Genomic DNA, 14,946 nt, shown 5'->3' on the forward strand with positions numbered 1-14,946 from the left:
CATGAAAATACTTCAGCCTTTTAGTGCAAATTTCTCATAATAAACACATTCTTGGCCAATACACAGTTTTGCAAGCAATTTCTCCTAATGTAATGCATTCTTGTATGTTATTTTCCCTGACATACTCATCTTGATGCACTCTTTCACATAATCAATGCATTTTTGTAAACAGTTCTTGGTTGGAGAACCGCATCACAAAATTCAAATAAGTGCAAATTTCAATGGATGGCTGATTTTTTTTGTTCTCATATTGTTTCAGAAAGGGTGAATTTTACAGACTGGGCTTTAAATGCAAACTGAATAGAATGTCTCCCTCATCCCCGTGTTGAATACCAGTTGCTGGGAATCGTAAGTGGAGAGGGAGTGCTGTTGCACTCGGGTCCTGCTTGCAGACTTCCCACTGGGGCATCTGGCTGGCCACTGTGAGAACACGATGCTGGACTAGATGGGCCTTTGGGTCTGATCCAGCTGCAAAGCTCTTCTTATGTTCTTACTCCACGATTATGTATTTCATAACCATGCAGCAAATGCGTAAGAAGACAACAGTCAGCTTTGAGAGCTGCTATGGCAATGCATAGCAGCTGAGCAAGGCTAATGTCAGCAGGCAGTTAGCTCAAGATGCTGCTGGGCCTAATGCCCTGGCTCAGACAATTGCTGATGCCTGCCCTGGGCTCTCTTGTGAATAAGGGATATGCTTGGAACCCCATTCTTGCCTGACCCCCTTGGCTTGAGGCAGACTCGGACTTTGGCCTGCCCTTGGATACTGCCCTTGTGCAGCCCTCACTTGTGTTTCTGCTGGGGAGTCTCTTGCCTCCTTGAGGAGCCCAGTGAGGACACCCTCCAGGCCTCTCTCTCTCTCTGTCTCTGGCTCTTGACCCTCTCCCCAGGCCACACCCCTCACTGGCCACACATCATGTCCTCCTCAAGTGCTTTTGCCTGCCTGGAATGTGTTCGTGAACTGTGACAATGCCTCTTGTTGTGCGATGCAGGAGGGAGAGATTGAGTGTGTGTGCATGCATGCATGCATGCATGCATGCATGCAGTGGAGACTGGTGGCTCCGATATCAGTGGGGCAGTGAATCCGCTCTGGGTTTTAGTCTGAAATTTCAAGGAGCTATCCAAGGTAGAGTCTCTACTGTGTGTGTGTGTGTGTAGAAATTGTTTCTTGCACGGCTGGAATGTAGTCTACTGTACAAAACTAAGAGTGGCATCTGTTGATCTGATCACTTTTGCCTCTGGCCAGCCCAACATTCCCATGCCCAAGCACATGGGCCCCAGAAGTTTATCCATGAGGGATTGTGCCCCTCAGGTTGAAAAAGTTCCCCCACTCCTGTTCCAAGGGGCTTGAATTAATACTCTGCTAGAAGACTTGGTATGAACAATCAGAAGTGCATTTAAACACTGAATACCTGCTGTTAAGAGACCTCTGAAATCTGTGTCAATAGCGGTCATGGAAGGCGCCTTGCCCTCCTTGATTTCTGCAGGACATAATTTGAGCACATTTGGTACACAGAACACTTGTATGATTGCACTTTAAGTTCCCAAAGTACAAACACGTTGGCACTTGGAGCCTTATGGAAATAAATTGTATCTGATCAGAGATAAGTTTCCTTTGCCTCCTTGCTTGCATCCCCACTAAAAAAAGTTAAGAAAAATACAACAGTGCATGCTGGAACCTTTTGGTTGTGAGATCTCCAGGGCATTGCTGCAGTTATTAAGCTATGTAGTGGTGCCATCTTGTGGTGATAGCAAAACATAACACCAGCACATAACACACACAAAATGAACATGGACAGGAGCAGTCTACAGATCTCACTTGAAGCCAGATCAGGAGTAATGTTTCAAAACAGAATGCTTAAAAAAATCTTTATATGCCATCAGTACCTACATGATTCCCCACCTCCAATTAAAACTTGAGGGCTTAGCATACACATTCCATTACACTTGTTTCTGAAGAAATAAACAAACTAGGTTCATTTACTACTACATGCTTTGGAAATACCAGCTTTTAGTGAAAGTTAAAAGGACAATTAGCAAAACAAGAGATTTGTTTTAAAAAGTGTCGCACATGAGAAATGAACTGTCCTCTGGAATCAAAGAGGAATAGAGAAGAAAAGAGCATCAGTCAAGCACTTTTTATACTAAAATCTGAATCATCATTCTCTAGAAGCTAGAAAATGTGCGCAATTATTATACTATACACAGTAATACCCCTATCTGTCTTGCTTTGTGTCTCATCATGAGCAGTGATGTGGGACTGGCTGCAAACCACATAGTGCCCCCAGGGAAGAGGTGGTGGCAATGGCCAAGAGGCAGGCCACAGTACCGGCCATCTTGAGTTCTCCCACCCAATTAAACCCACTCTCTACACCACACCACAGGAGCTGGACGGAGACTGGGAGCCATCTCACTACCACTACTACTAGTAGAAAAAGGACTCTTTTTGTTAAGAAGTAGGTGGCAGCATTTTGCCTCTGGCAGCTCCTGTGACTGAAGCTGGAAGGGAAGCCAGCTTTAGAAGAAGAGATTAAGCAAGAGCTTGGAGAGACGTTTGCAGATGCAGGAGCCACTTTATAGAATCATAGAGCTGGAAGAGGCCTATAAGGCCATCAACTCCAACCCCCTGCTCCGTTAGCTGAGGAGCGTATCTTTAGCAGCCCCCAGAGCTCCCCCACAAGAAGGCAGCAGCATTTTGGTGCTGGGGAGAAGCAAGCACAACCATCAGATACAACAGCCCTGCAAAGTAGGCTACTTCTATCATTTTTACACTGCAGACGCGAGGCTGAGAGAAGAGTAGGGGCGCCTAGACAAGTCCATCGCTGAGGGAAGATTTGAACAAGGGCATCTGTCTTGCTATTCAATAAAAAAATCAAAAGTTATTCTGCTACATCAGTTTAAACCTTGTTCTGCTTTACACACACACAGAATTTAGGACGTCACTCTAAACTGCTTAGGAACTCTGCCTTCAGCTGGTTCTCCTCCACTGGCTCTTTTCTTCGAGCCCTTACATTGCTGTTTCTTGGCTTGATGTTGAACATGTTCTTCACCATGAGGCCATAAGTTGACTGCCTCTTCTGGGTCATCTTTACATTTCTTTCCCTCACCTGGCGAAGCCGTCTTGGGAATGTGGGCAATGCTCTGAAATCAGACAGACACAAATCCCTGCATTACAGATAATATGTACTCCTCCTGATGAATAACTTGTTTTACACATATTTTGAACAACAGCTAACTGATAAATAAAACAGAGACCAAACATTTGCCAGTACATCTTATTTGAAGATGTCTCTGAAGCCTGGATGAACACATAACCTGAGACAGCTCACTTTTCCTGCTCACAGATCACAAAGTTCTTGGGTCAAACTACAGACACTCAGATAGCAAGGCTATGAAAATGTAGCAAAACTTACTTAGGCCATTATGTGTGGACTGGCTATCGTTCTATATCCTTTAGTTTTTAATCACACTTAGACCAAAAAAAAGAGGGCTGATGGGAAGGAAACAGTTTGAACAGATTGCTCATGTATGCCCTTAGTGACAGAGATGGTAACAGAGAGAGGCCGTATCTGTGCTATTCATTTAAAGCAGTATCATACCACTTTAACAGTCATGGCTTTCCCCCAAGAATTCTGGGAACTATCATCTGTGAAGGGTGCCTAGAGTTGTTAGGACAGCCCTATCCCCCTCACAGAGCTACAATTCCCAGAGTTCCCTGGGAAGAAGGACTGATTGTTAAACCACCACCGAGATGCAACTGTGTGTGTAAAAACACAGTTGGTTTCCAAAAATGAACATGGGGGAGGAGGCGGCTGGGGAACATTTCCACTGGTTTAGGCCTGATATAATTTGAACCTTATTTTATCCATCTGTTGGGTTTGTATGCTGCCCTTCAATATAAACCTGGAAAAGGTGGTTGAGAGTGTTGTGGCGGAACAATTTCAGACATTCCTGGATGAGACTGATTATCTGGATCCATTCCAGTCTGTATTCAGGCCTGGGTTTGGGACTGAATCACCCTTGGTCACCCTGACAGATGGCCTTTATAGAGAGACAGATGGGGGAATGCAATCCTGCACATCCTGCTTGTTCCCTCAGCGGCTTTTGATACCATTGACCATGGCATCTTTCTGGACCAGCTCTGCTGGATGGGCACTGGTCATACCATGCTGTGGTGGTTCCATTCATACCTGCAGGGTTGTGTCCAGAGAGTAGTTTTGGGAGACTGCGCCTCGGTCCCCTGGTGCTTACATTATGGAATGCCACAGGGCACTATCTTGTCCCCAATACTATTCAACATCTACATGAAGCTGTTGGGAGTGGTCAACAGGAGCTTTGGAGCAAGGTGCCATCAATATACTGATGATACCCAGCTCTATTTCTCCAATACAGCTGAATAAGGAGAGGCTGCGCAAGCCCTGGACTGGTGCCTGGACACAGTGGTGGATGGGATGAGGGTCAATAAACTGAGCTTGAATCCTGGAAACACAGAAGCCTTGTGGGTGGGTGGTTCCCATGTCCAGGAGATAGGTCAACTGCCTGCCCTGGATGGGGTTGTGCTCCCTCTGAAGGAGCAGGTACACAGCTTGGGGGTACTCCTTGATCCATCTCTGTCACTAGAGGCCCAAGCGACTGCAATCATTCCTGGACCAAGATAGCCTGACCTCAGTGGTCCATGCATTGGTAACCTCAATCTTGGTTATTGTAACACATTTCCGATATGAACCGGCCCGTGCACTACGTTCTGCTACGAAGGCCCTCCTCCGGGTTCCAACTCACAGGGAGGCCCGGAGGGTGATGACAAGATCTAGGGCCTTCTCAGTGGTGGCCCCCGAACTATGGAACAGTCTCCCTGAGGAAGTACGCCTGGCGCCGACTCTGCTTTCCTTCCAGCGCCAGGTCAAAACCTTACTATTCTCTGAAGCATTTTAAGTTACATTGATTTAATTTTAAAAATGTTTATTGTATTGTTGATTGTATTTTAATATTATTTTGTTATTCATTGTATTTTTATACTATTTTATGTTCACCGCCCAGAGAGCTATCGCTAGTCGGGCGGTATATAAATTTAATAAATAAATAAAATAAATAAATATGTGGGTCTGCCGTATCCATTCTGGAAGCTGCGACTAATGCAGACTGAAGCAGCCAGGCTGCTCCCAGAAGCAGATTACTGGCAACATGTCACTGCACTACTGAAAGAGCTACACTGGTTGCCAATTTGCAACCGGGTCAGGTTCAAGTTACTTGTGTTAATTCACAAAGGTCTCAAAAACGTGGGCCCATAGAATCACCTGACTCTCTACGTTCCATCTCGATCACTGAGATCTTCTGCTGGAGCACTTTTGGTGGTTCCCCATGCTCCTAAAGTTCAGCTGGCCTCTACTAAGGACTGAGCCTTAGTATGGCAGGCCCTGACCTGTGGAACTCCCTACCAATAGAGGTTCAGCAGGAACCATTCCTCCTTTCTTTCAGGTGTCTCTTGAAAACCGAACTTTTTAGATAGGCCTTTTAACATGCTTTCCCCCACACACACCCAGTTCCCTAGATGAGCACTATGGCCGCTTCCAGACTGTCACTATTCTTGGGGTGGGATTCCATTATGTACCAGCACATTCAGGTTGTGCAATTAACGCTGATGGGGAGGTCTTACGCAACAAGCCCACTCCCCCAAAACATCTGACGTTTTTGCAACCAGCAAAGGGGTGTGGAAATGCAGTGGGAACGCCATCTATCCTCACCCCAAACAAATCAAGGAGACTGCTCGTTAAATCGTCAACATCACCTAATCTCCCTGCAAACAAATGAAGAATACTCATTAAACAAGTTGCCTGGAAGCGCCCTCTGACCTTTGTATGTATTTAATTTGTATGCCACTTTATATTTCAAAAAATCTCAAAGTGGTTTACGTTTTAACTTTAAAAGAATCTGAAACTGGCTCTGCCCTCAAGTAAAGGAATGGAAAATGGAATAGGAACAGTCTCTTGCTTTGCTGTGAAAGTGGCACAGCCCCTGATGATACAGGCAAATTACAAATACAAATAAAGTTGTACCATTTACATTACTAGAAGAGGGATAACAGCCTCATGATATTGGATGGACTTCAGAGAACCATGAGTAATATTGACCTATTGTTCATGTGTCTCAATTAAAGGGGGGGCAGGAATTTTAATTACAATTGTCACCCAGGTTTTTGTGGATTTGCCATATAAATCAACAACCAGCACTAAGATATCAGCCTTAATTGTGGGCAGCAACCTTCTTTGTTCAGCAAAGTGACTCATTCATCAGCACACCTTTTTCATTTGCCCTTCATCTGATTGCCCAGGTTCATCCTCTTGAAACCTCTTCATATGGCAGCTCACATCCAACTCTAGAGTGGTACAATGCATTTCCCAAGAGAAAATCATAAAGGATGTCAGTAGCTCTTCCAGGGTAACAGATATATTTTTTAAAAAAGGCACACTGCAAGCTGCTTACATACAATTGCAATCACATCCCATCATCCAACTGCAATGACCTGGCCATTTTGTGGCATGTAGGGAGGCCAAATAACTTTTTGGCCTTCCCGAACCTGGCTTTGCTGGCTGGGGCTAATGGGAGTTGTAGTCCATAATATTTGAAGGGCATCAGGTAGAGGAAAGCTGAGTTCAAGATTCCCAGTTGCTTAACTTCCAAGTATTTTATTTATGCTTTTAAGCATTATATTGACAAATGAACACCGTTCATGGTGCTAGTTCTGACTTTTAAAGTACTAAATTGCCTTAGGACCAGGTTCCTCAGGTTTCTCTCAGATGAACATGCCTGATCTTTAAGATCTGCTTCAGAGGCCTTTTTCTGTGTGCCTTCACCTTCAGATATATGGTGAGTGACAATTAGGGAAAGGGGATTTTATATATTAGAACAAAAGAAGGGCCTGCTGGATCAGGCCAGTGGCCCATCTAGTCCAACATTCTTTTCTTACAGTAGCCAACCAGATGCCTACGGAAAGCCCATGAGCAGGTCCTGAGTGCAACAGCACTCTCCCCTCCTGGAGTTTCCAGCAGCAAATGTTAAGTATATATAGGTGGAACTATAGCTCTGTGGATGCTTTGCATGCAAAAGGTCCCAGGTTCAATCCGTAGCATTTCTGGGCTAGAAAAGATTTCTGTTTGAAACACTGGAGGGCCAGGAATGCAGAAGTATAGGAGTTTGCAAATTACTTTCCCTTTTAACTTACAAACTCATATACTTTTTCATACCTAGGGAGTCCCTAGGTATGTATAAACCCCTATGTTACAAACAACGTTTGTACAAAAGTAGCCCTATTTTGCATTCAACAACCTGAGTTCACAAAATGTGACTATGGCCCGTTTTTAACTTTGTCCAAGTGGATGCACTCACCAAACAAAATAATGTGGGATCACTGGGGGAAATTCCATTGCCCTAAATTGATTGAGATCTGATTTAACATTTTTATTTGACTTAAATTTAGTAAACAACCCTAAAAAAAGTTTGTTTGTGTTAATCATTCATTGTGTGTAAATACCTCAAAAGGGTTTTTTCCCCACTATAGTTAAACATATTTCACCTGAAATGCATTCTTAGAACGTCCCTTCCCTGAGTAAAGCACACTAGGAGGACAGGATGCTGGATTAGAGGGACCATTAGCCTAATCCAGCAGGCTCTTCATATGTTCTTAGGTGGTTTAAATGTTATAGTCAAACCAATACTAAGCTTTTCCTGGAAATTAATATTTTTGAAAATATTTTTAAGCAAGAGAAGTAAATAGCACATGCTTTCCTTATGCTATTTAAACCTGAGTTAACATTAATTGTGCATGATTGTAAAACTGGTGGTTCATAACCCAGGCAAACCCATTCAATGTGCATAGTTAAGGCTGAAATCCTAACCACACTTACCAGAGAGTAAGCCTCACTGCATACAGCAGGACTTGATTTTGAGTAAACAGATCTAGGATTGAACTGTACAACTCTCCATATTATTTCTAGTGTGCAATTTTAGAGGTTTACCACTAGATGCAGCTAGTGTTGCAACTTGTAAAACTACATTTACAGTGGGGGTTTTTTTGGCAGGGGGTGGCTTTTAGGAACACATTAGAATCCCAACAGCATTACATAAAAATATCACTCTATGAGATGCAATCAAGGTATGAGTTTCTGATCACAGAAGTGGTAGCTTTGGTTTCATCAGAGTTTAAACTCAGCTGTATCTAATAGTAGGTCCCATCTTTTAAATGAAATGCAATAGAAGTCACTGCACTATACATCTTAGGGGACATGCTCAGATAAGCTCCAGAAAGTAGTATTTATGACCTTCCCTGTTTGGCGCAATCTTGGGCCCCCTTGAGGTAGAACTTCTGCCTTGGTCCCAACAAGTCATTACAATTTTGTTGTTGCTGCTTCTGTTCGCTGCCTCGTTTGTTTGTTTTTAAAGTTTTAACTACAACTGATTTTGTGAGCCACTTGAAGGTGTAAAGTGAAACAGAATGATATAAAGAGAGCCAGTGTGGTGTAGTGGTCAGAGTGTTGGACTACAACCTGCCATGAAACTCACTCGGTGACCTTGGGCCAGTCACTGTCTCTCAGATGAACCTACCTCACAGGGTTGTTTTGCGGACAAAATGGAGAGAGAAGAAACATGTATTTGAGCTCCTTGGAGGAAAGGTGGGATATAAATGTATATAAATAAATAAATCCCTAAATAACAATGTGTTATACACATGGCATCTCACACTTGCCTTTGGGACACTATGTAGTGCAACCCTCATCCAGTTCTTGAAATCACTTTGTGAATCACATGAAACATGAGGAAGAAGGAGATCCATTAACCACTCACTGCAGGACCACAAGGCTAATTGCTAGTGTTTCCTCCATGCTGAAGAAGGAAGACAAAAGCTTCTGCCTGCACACAGCCTCTGCACTTAATTAACAAAAATAAAGAGCCCCTCAAGATGACCCATTTATTGAGCATTCCTTCTGATTTGTTGAACAAAATGGGGAAAGGAAGTTCTCATGTGAGTTTGAAATCAAATAAGCCTCTTGAGACTCACCCTATAAAGGAAGCTAGATATAGGTTTTGGAGTCCAGATAAAAAGCATAAGGACAGTACCCATGAGGATGTCCCTTTATTTAATTATTTCTATGAACTTAGTTTATTAAATGGTTGACTAGGCTCGTACGGTAGCTCCCAATTGTATGCTCAGTATGCTGTACTGTATTTGACTTGTATTTTGTACACTGATGTAACTTATATTGTTTTTTGAGTTCTGCTTGGTAGGTTGTCTTGATATTTTTGTATTGTGTTTGACCTTCATTTTTGTATATTTTTTGAGATTTCTTTGTAAGTCGCTTTGAGTTTCATCTGGGGAAAAAACTAAATATCATTATTGTTGTTATTATTATTAACAACAACAACAATAATAATTACAGAGATTATATCTGGTATTTACAGAGCATCCATTCTGATTTGTTTGTGGAGGAGTTATATAACAAAGAGTATTCATTCTGCACCCACCCTGCGTTGCTTGCAGGCTGTTTACGTGTCTTCCCGCTTGTGATTTATTCATCCCACAGCTCTCAGCTGTGCCTGAACCTTTCCGCAAAAAAAGTGACAGTTTGGAGGCACCCATAAATAAATGCTAAATAAATACACTCCCTATTTCTTTAATTAAGTACCCTTGCTTTGGTCAAAGGGACACATTAAATTCGTCAATACTCTTTCTGTTATCTAACCTACCTGTACCATGCCTGTTCTCTGTATTACCTATGTTATGGACAACAAAACTTTGGTCATCTTTGCAGGACAGTCTAGATTTATACACACACACATACATATATAATAAAATATATATTAAAAAAGACATGCAGAGGCTGCGTCCAGATAGAAAGAAGCTTTCCAGTCTGCCGACTGTGCAATTTGCCACTTAATCAGAAGTACCAGAAAGAAGGCTCACAAATACAAGTTTGCACAGAAGTCAGGGCCAAATCCCTCTCCTTATGCGTTATTTGTGATGCCTGCACTCTGCTACTCCTATCATCTGCTGTTTGGATGAGTGGGAAACAGCACAAAGATTGGCACCAAAAATGTTTGATTATGGGTGACAAAATGGAGGAGTTAATAAAATCCAAAATTCCTCCCAATTTTAATCATATTAACACCCCCAGTAGCATTCTAACAATATATAAGGAATCCAGCTTAAAAATTATTCGGGCCAGGGTTCCCATTGCCCCCTGCCCCATAATGCAAATACAGGGCAACGTTTCTTTGTGAGGACCAAACTAGACATGACACCATTTGTGCAATTAGCAGCTTCAATAATGGATTTCTGGAGTAAACAACATACAAGGGAAGGCTAATGTGGATTGAGCTACTAGTGCCTGTTCCTTATTTAAAATGTGCACACAAAATTACTTATTGCATGGATGGGGTCATGTCTTGTTTGGTCCTTATTTGTATACCTACAGGTCCTATATAGAGTTAATTGCACCAAACTTCTGCACACTTGGCAGGAAGAAAGACCCAACAGCGACAAGGAACGGATTACTAGAAGGAAGGGATTACTAGAGATCAGGATGCCAGGTTAGATACAGCAGGGATCCATGTGGCAATTCCAGCTCTAAATGAGACCAGCCCTGACCAGGGGAACAGCAGAATGTGATAGTGCACAGTCCTCACTGCTATTCAACTCACTTTCCTGAAGGTTTTGTTCCAGCTGAATCTTTAGCCAGATACTAGCACGTTGACTCCAGTCCCCTGGTGCTTCCACTTCCCACAGTCGAGACTGCTCCTCTGGATGGATTGCAAAGAATCTTCGACAAACTATGAAAGGTGAAGCATGTAGAAACTCAACCAAAAGCTGTTACCAAGAAAGCCCAATCTCTTAACATGCCCTCCAGAAACTAGCACTATTATTGTGTATTATTTATAAAACATCTGACATCGTACTAAGCACTGTACTAATTAAAAACAAAGGTATATATTGAAAGCTACTATGTGAAACCCACCATATTGAAAACACATTATGAAAAATGCATGAGGTTGGTTGCATAAGAACAGAGGAAGAGCCTGCTGGATCAGGCTGGTGGCTCCTCTAGTCCAGCCAGGGCCGGTGCCAGCCAGGTTGTACCCTGGCTGGGGGCTCCTGCAGCCCAGAAGGGGCCCTGAAGGGCCCCACATTAGGGTTGGACAGTGGCGCTCCCATGCCGTGATCCATGGCAGCATCAGGTCCCGCAATCCAACCCTGCTGCGGATTGGGGACCTCCCAGGCACCCCCCCCCAGTAGACAGCGTGGGCTTCAATAAGTGTGAATGCTTAGGTGTTCTGTGCTCTGTGCAAGCATGCCTGCCATCACCCAAGATGGCAGCAGGGGCTTCTCTAAAGGAAGCATTCACACAAGAGGTAGGTGAGGCATGTGGCTTATTGGCCCCGCACTGCCTGTATGGGGGGCTGTTGGGCTACAGCGCCATGGGCCCGGAGCAAGCTGGTGCCTAAGGGCCCAGTCATGCCTGGTGCTGGCCCTGAGTCCAGCATCCTGTCTTCACAGTGGCCAACCAGATGCCTATGGGAAGCATGTAAGCAGGACCTGAGTGGAACAGCACTTCCCCTCCTGTGGTTTCCAGCAACTGTGATTCAGAAGCATACTGCCTCCAACAGTGCAGGTAAAACATACCCATCAGGTTTAGTAGCCACTGACAGCCTTATCCTCCATGAATTTGTCTAATCTTCTTTTAAAGCCATCCAAATTGGTGGCCATCACTGCCTCTTATGGGAACAAATTCCATAGTTTAACTATGTGCTATGTGAAGAAGTACTTTCTTTTGTGTGTCCTGAATCCTCCAACATCCACCTTCATTTGGATGTTCCCAAGCTCTACTGTTTCTCTCTGCACTTTTTCCACACCATGCATAATTTCATACGGCTCTATCATGTCTCCTTATTTCAAAATAGCTTCTCAAAATTCTATCTACAATTTTATATCAAGTAAATTAAGGAGATTCGACTTTCTCTTGGGTTGAACAAAACAGCAAGGCTGGGTCAAGAGGCAGCAACAGCCCAGGTGCGACTGAGCAAATAGGTCATACAGACTTGCACTTCTCTAGGGATTGCATGGGACTGGAGGGTTGGGGAATCTATCGCTTTATTTATGTAATGGGCCTTTACACAACAGCCATTTGAGCATTTTTGTTTTATTTATATATGAACATTTAGAGCAGTCTGGAAGAATGTGAAGATTAGTCTGGGACATCTGAAGTTCCTTGCATAACAATTTGTTCCGTAACAATGTTTGGAAACCAGTGAACAGCCCCGTCAAAAAGAGCCAATTTATGTCTTCCGCTCGATGCTGAGTTTTTCTTTACAACTATGTCTGGGGCCTCTTTTTTTAATTAAAAAAAAAAGGGGCTTGCCTGAGTAGACGCTGCACAGCTGTTTATAATGAGAAGTAACTCAGTACGTTTGGCCTCACATCACACCATAGTACTTATGCATTTAGTTCACACCTCAATATATACTACAGAGCTCTGGTCCTCCAGCTTCTGCAGACACACAATGAAATGAATTGCTGCTCTAAACCAAAATGACCCCATGCCCTCCCATAACATGATGTATGACAGGAGTTAACAGAGAAGACGCTAGATGTTCGTTGAAAGCCTGATCCTACATTCATGTTTTCAGAGCAGATTGCATGCATGTGTTCATGTAAGGGATTTCTGCCTGCGAAACAAAAACAATTATGAATATGCAGGCAGAAATTGTTAGCTGCAGCCATGTTGCTAGCCAAACATTTAGCCTGGAGAACAGGAGGCCCTTCATATATCCTTAAGCATGAATTAATGAATTAATTAAGGTACAACTCATGATCTCTAAATAGCTTTGTCTAGGTTATTTGAATCAGCCGCCTGGTTTGCATGTCCCTTCAGAACAGGGACTGGGAACCTCAGTCACGGGGGTTGAATGTGGCCCTCCAGGTCTCTCTGTCTGGCCCTCAAAACTTTATCCGGGCCACACTCCCTCTCCAAAGGCCCTCTTTGGCCCTCATTCACACCCCAAGTATTTTTGTCTGGCTGGAATGTGCCCTTGAATTCTGATCAGGCTTCTCAAAAGCGTGAGAGTGTGTGTAGAAACTTAACTGTACAATGGTAAAATTTACATTAGATGCACCATTGACTTTGGCCTCTGGCCATGCTCAGGAGTGGCAGGTGGCCCTCGAAAAGTTGCCCAGAGGGGAATGAGGCCCTCAGACTGAAAAGGGTTGCTTTAAACCGTAATTAAACTAAATTGTTGGAGGTGAAGTAGGGGAGACCGAATGTGGGAAAGTAAGGTGGGGAGAGGTGCATTTTGTGTTAGAAGGGGAGGGAAACACCTCACCCTCTCCTGCTTTATAGGTGAATGGGGCAGATGCATAAATGAACAAATATGGCTGCCCCTTTACATCTAGTTTTGCTCCGATAAGATTAGATGCTTTGTGTCTAAGAAAGCCAAAAGGTTTTATGGAAGTTCAGCTCCAATGCTTGGCAGTAGCTATGCAGAGCTTTAGGCAGGGGTCTTTCCCAGGCCTGACTGGAGATGCTAAGGACTGAACCTGGGACCTTCTGCGTGCCACTGACCTCCAGCCCTTCTCTTTATGACTCCACAAACTTTTAAGCCTGATTGTTTCTAAACCAAGTCAGTTACCTTGGTACATGTCAGCAGAAACAGGACAGCTGAGTCCCAAGGCATCTTCGGCTGCAAAAGTCTGACAAAAATCATGGAGCATTTTCAGGGCAAGTCCATGTCTTCTAAACTTTTTCCGGACAAACATTGTGTCCAAAACTGGGAGCAAGTAGCATTGGCTGGTGTGCCCATCACACAGGGTTCCTGGAAGGAGAAAACAACAGTGTCTGTAAATACACCAAATTCTAATCAGAGCTTATGAATGAGTTTATTAAAATCAGTACGAAGCCATGGACAGAAAGTTTAAGACCATGGAGTTCCCCGGGTGAATAACTTGTTATATTGGCCCAGCCTTTCTTGGAGGACTTATTACAAGAATTAGAGAGAGAGAACATATTGCACAATGAAATGTACGGCAGAAATAATAAAGCCAGTGCAAACAACTCTAGAAAGGCCCTTCTTTTCACAAGAATTATGGAATAGCCTTCCTGATGAGGTACGCCTGGTGCCAACATTACTATCTTTTCGGCGCCAGGTTAAAACCTTCCTCTTCTCCCAGGCATTTTAATATGTGTTTTAATATGTGTTATAAATGTTTTAAATTTAAAAATTTTTAAGGAAGCCCATTTTAATGTTGTTTGAATAGTTTTAAATATGTCTTTTATTGTATTTTGATATTGACTGTTGTGAACCGCCCAGGGAGCTTCGGCTATGGGGCGGTATATAAATTTAATAAATAAATAAGTCCAGAGGACTGGCTTTAGGATGACCACATGCATACTCTAATGTATAAGCCATGTTTTCTAAATCTGTAAGTAAATACTGGGGAAAATGACTGCAAAATTTCCAGCAAGCAACTTCCTTAGATTAAATGTAGCAATAAAAGCTCAAGCAACATCAACCAGAGAAAGCTGGCTAGAAACACAGCAAAAGCAGGCAGAGTAAATGTGCGCAAAAAAAAGGAATCACTGAAATGGTGACTGACAGATGCTTAAGCTTTGGATATTGTTCTGGAGAACTTAAGCTTTTGCAAACAAACCAAGATTAAATTCACCGTATTGAACTTGCTTGAGGTTTACACCACCGTGTGTTATTTTATTACATTAATTATTAATAATTTAATTATTAAATAATATAATATAAATAATTTATAAATAACAAGCAATTAAAATAGCATAGATCAGGCTTCCTCAACCTGGTGCACTCCAGACAGTTTGGACTACAACTCCCATCACCACTGGGCCATGGTGATGGAGGCTGAGCATCTGAAGGCATCAGGTTGAGTATAAGATTAAT

At 43.0% G+C, this 14,946-nt stretch overlaps 1 protein-coding gene across 4 annotated transcripts in view; it reads right to left on the bottom strand.

Moving 5' to 3' along the window:
* Nucleotides 1-1,790: 1,790 nt before the first annotated feature.
* LOC133369867 (protein FAM169B-like) overlaps nucleotides 1,791-14,946 on the bottom strand; it is a 57,289-nt gene continuing 44,133 nt past the window's right edge. Inside the window, exons 5-9 of one of the 4 annotated variants that reach the window (XM_061595587.1) lie at nucleotides 13,672-13,854; nucleotides 10,690-10,818; nucleotides 9,514-9,591; nucleotides 6,294-6,370; nucleotides 1,791-3,138 (exon numbers count right to left, since the gene is read on the bottom strand). In XM_061595587.1, the coding sequence (XP_061451571.1) occupies nucleotides 2,929-3,138; nucleotides 6,294-6,370; nucleotides 9,514-9,591; nucleotides 10,690-10,818; nucleotides 13,672-13,854 (677 nt within the window). In that variant the 3' untranslated portion in view covers nucleotides 1,791-2,928. The remainder of the gene's footprint in view (nucleotides 3,139-6,293; nucleotides 6,371-9,513; nucleotides 9,592-10,689; nucleotides 10,819-13,671; nucleotides 13,855-14,946) is intronic. The other 3 variants (XM_061595585.1, XM_061595586.1, XM_061595588.1) reach the window with 3 other exon arrangements.

Source organism: Rhineura floridana, chromosome 14 (assembly GCF_030035675.1).
Source record: "Rhineura floridana isolate rRhiFlo1 chromosome 14, rRhiFlo1.hap2, whole genome shotgun sequence".
Taxonomy (NCBI): domain Eukaryota; kingdom Metazoa; phylum Chordata; class Lepidosauria; order Squamata; family Rhineuridae; genus Rhineura; species Rhineura floridana.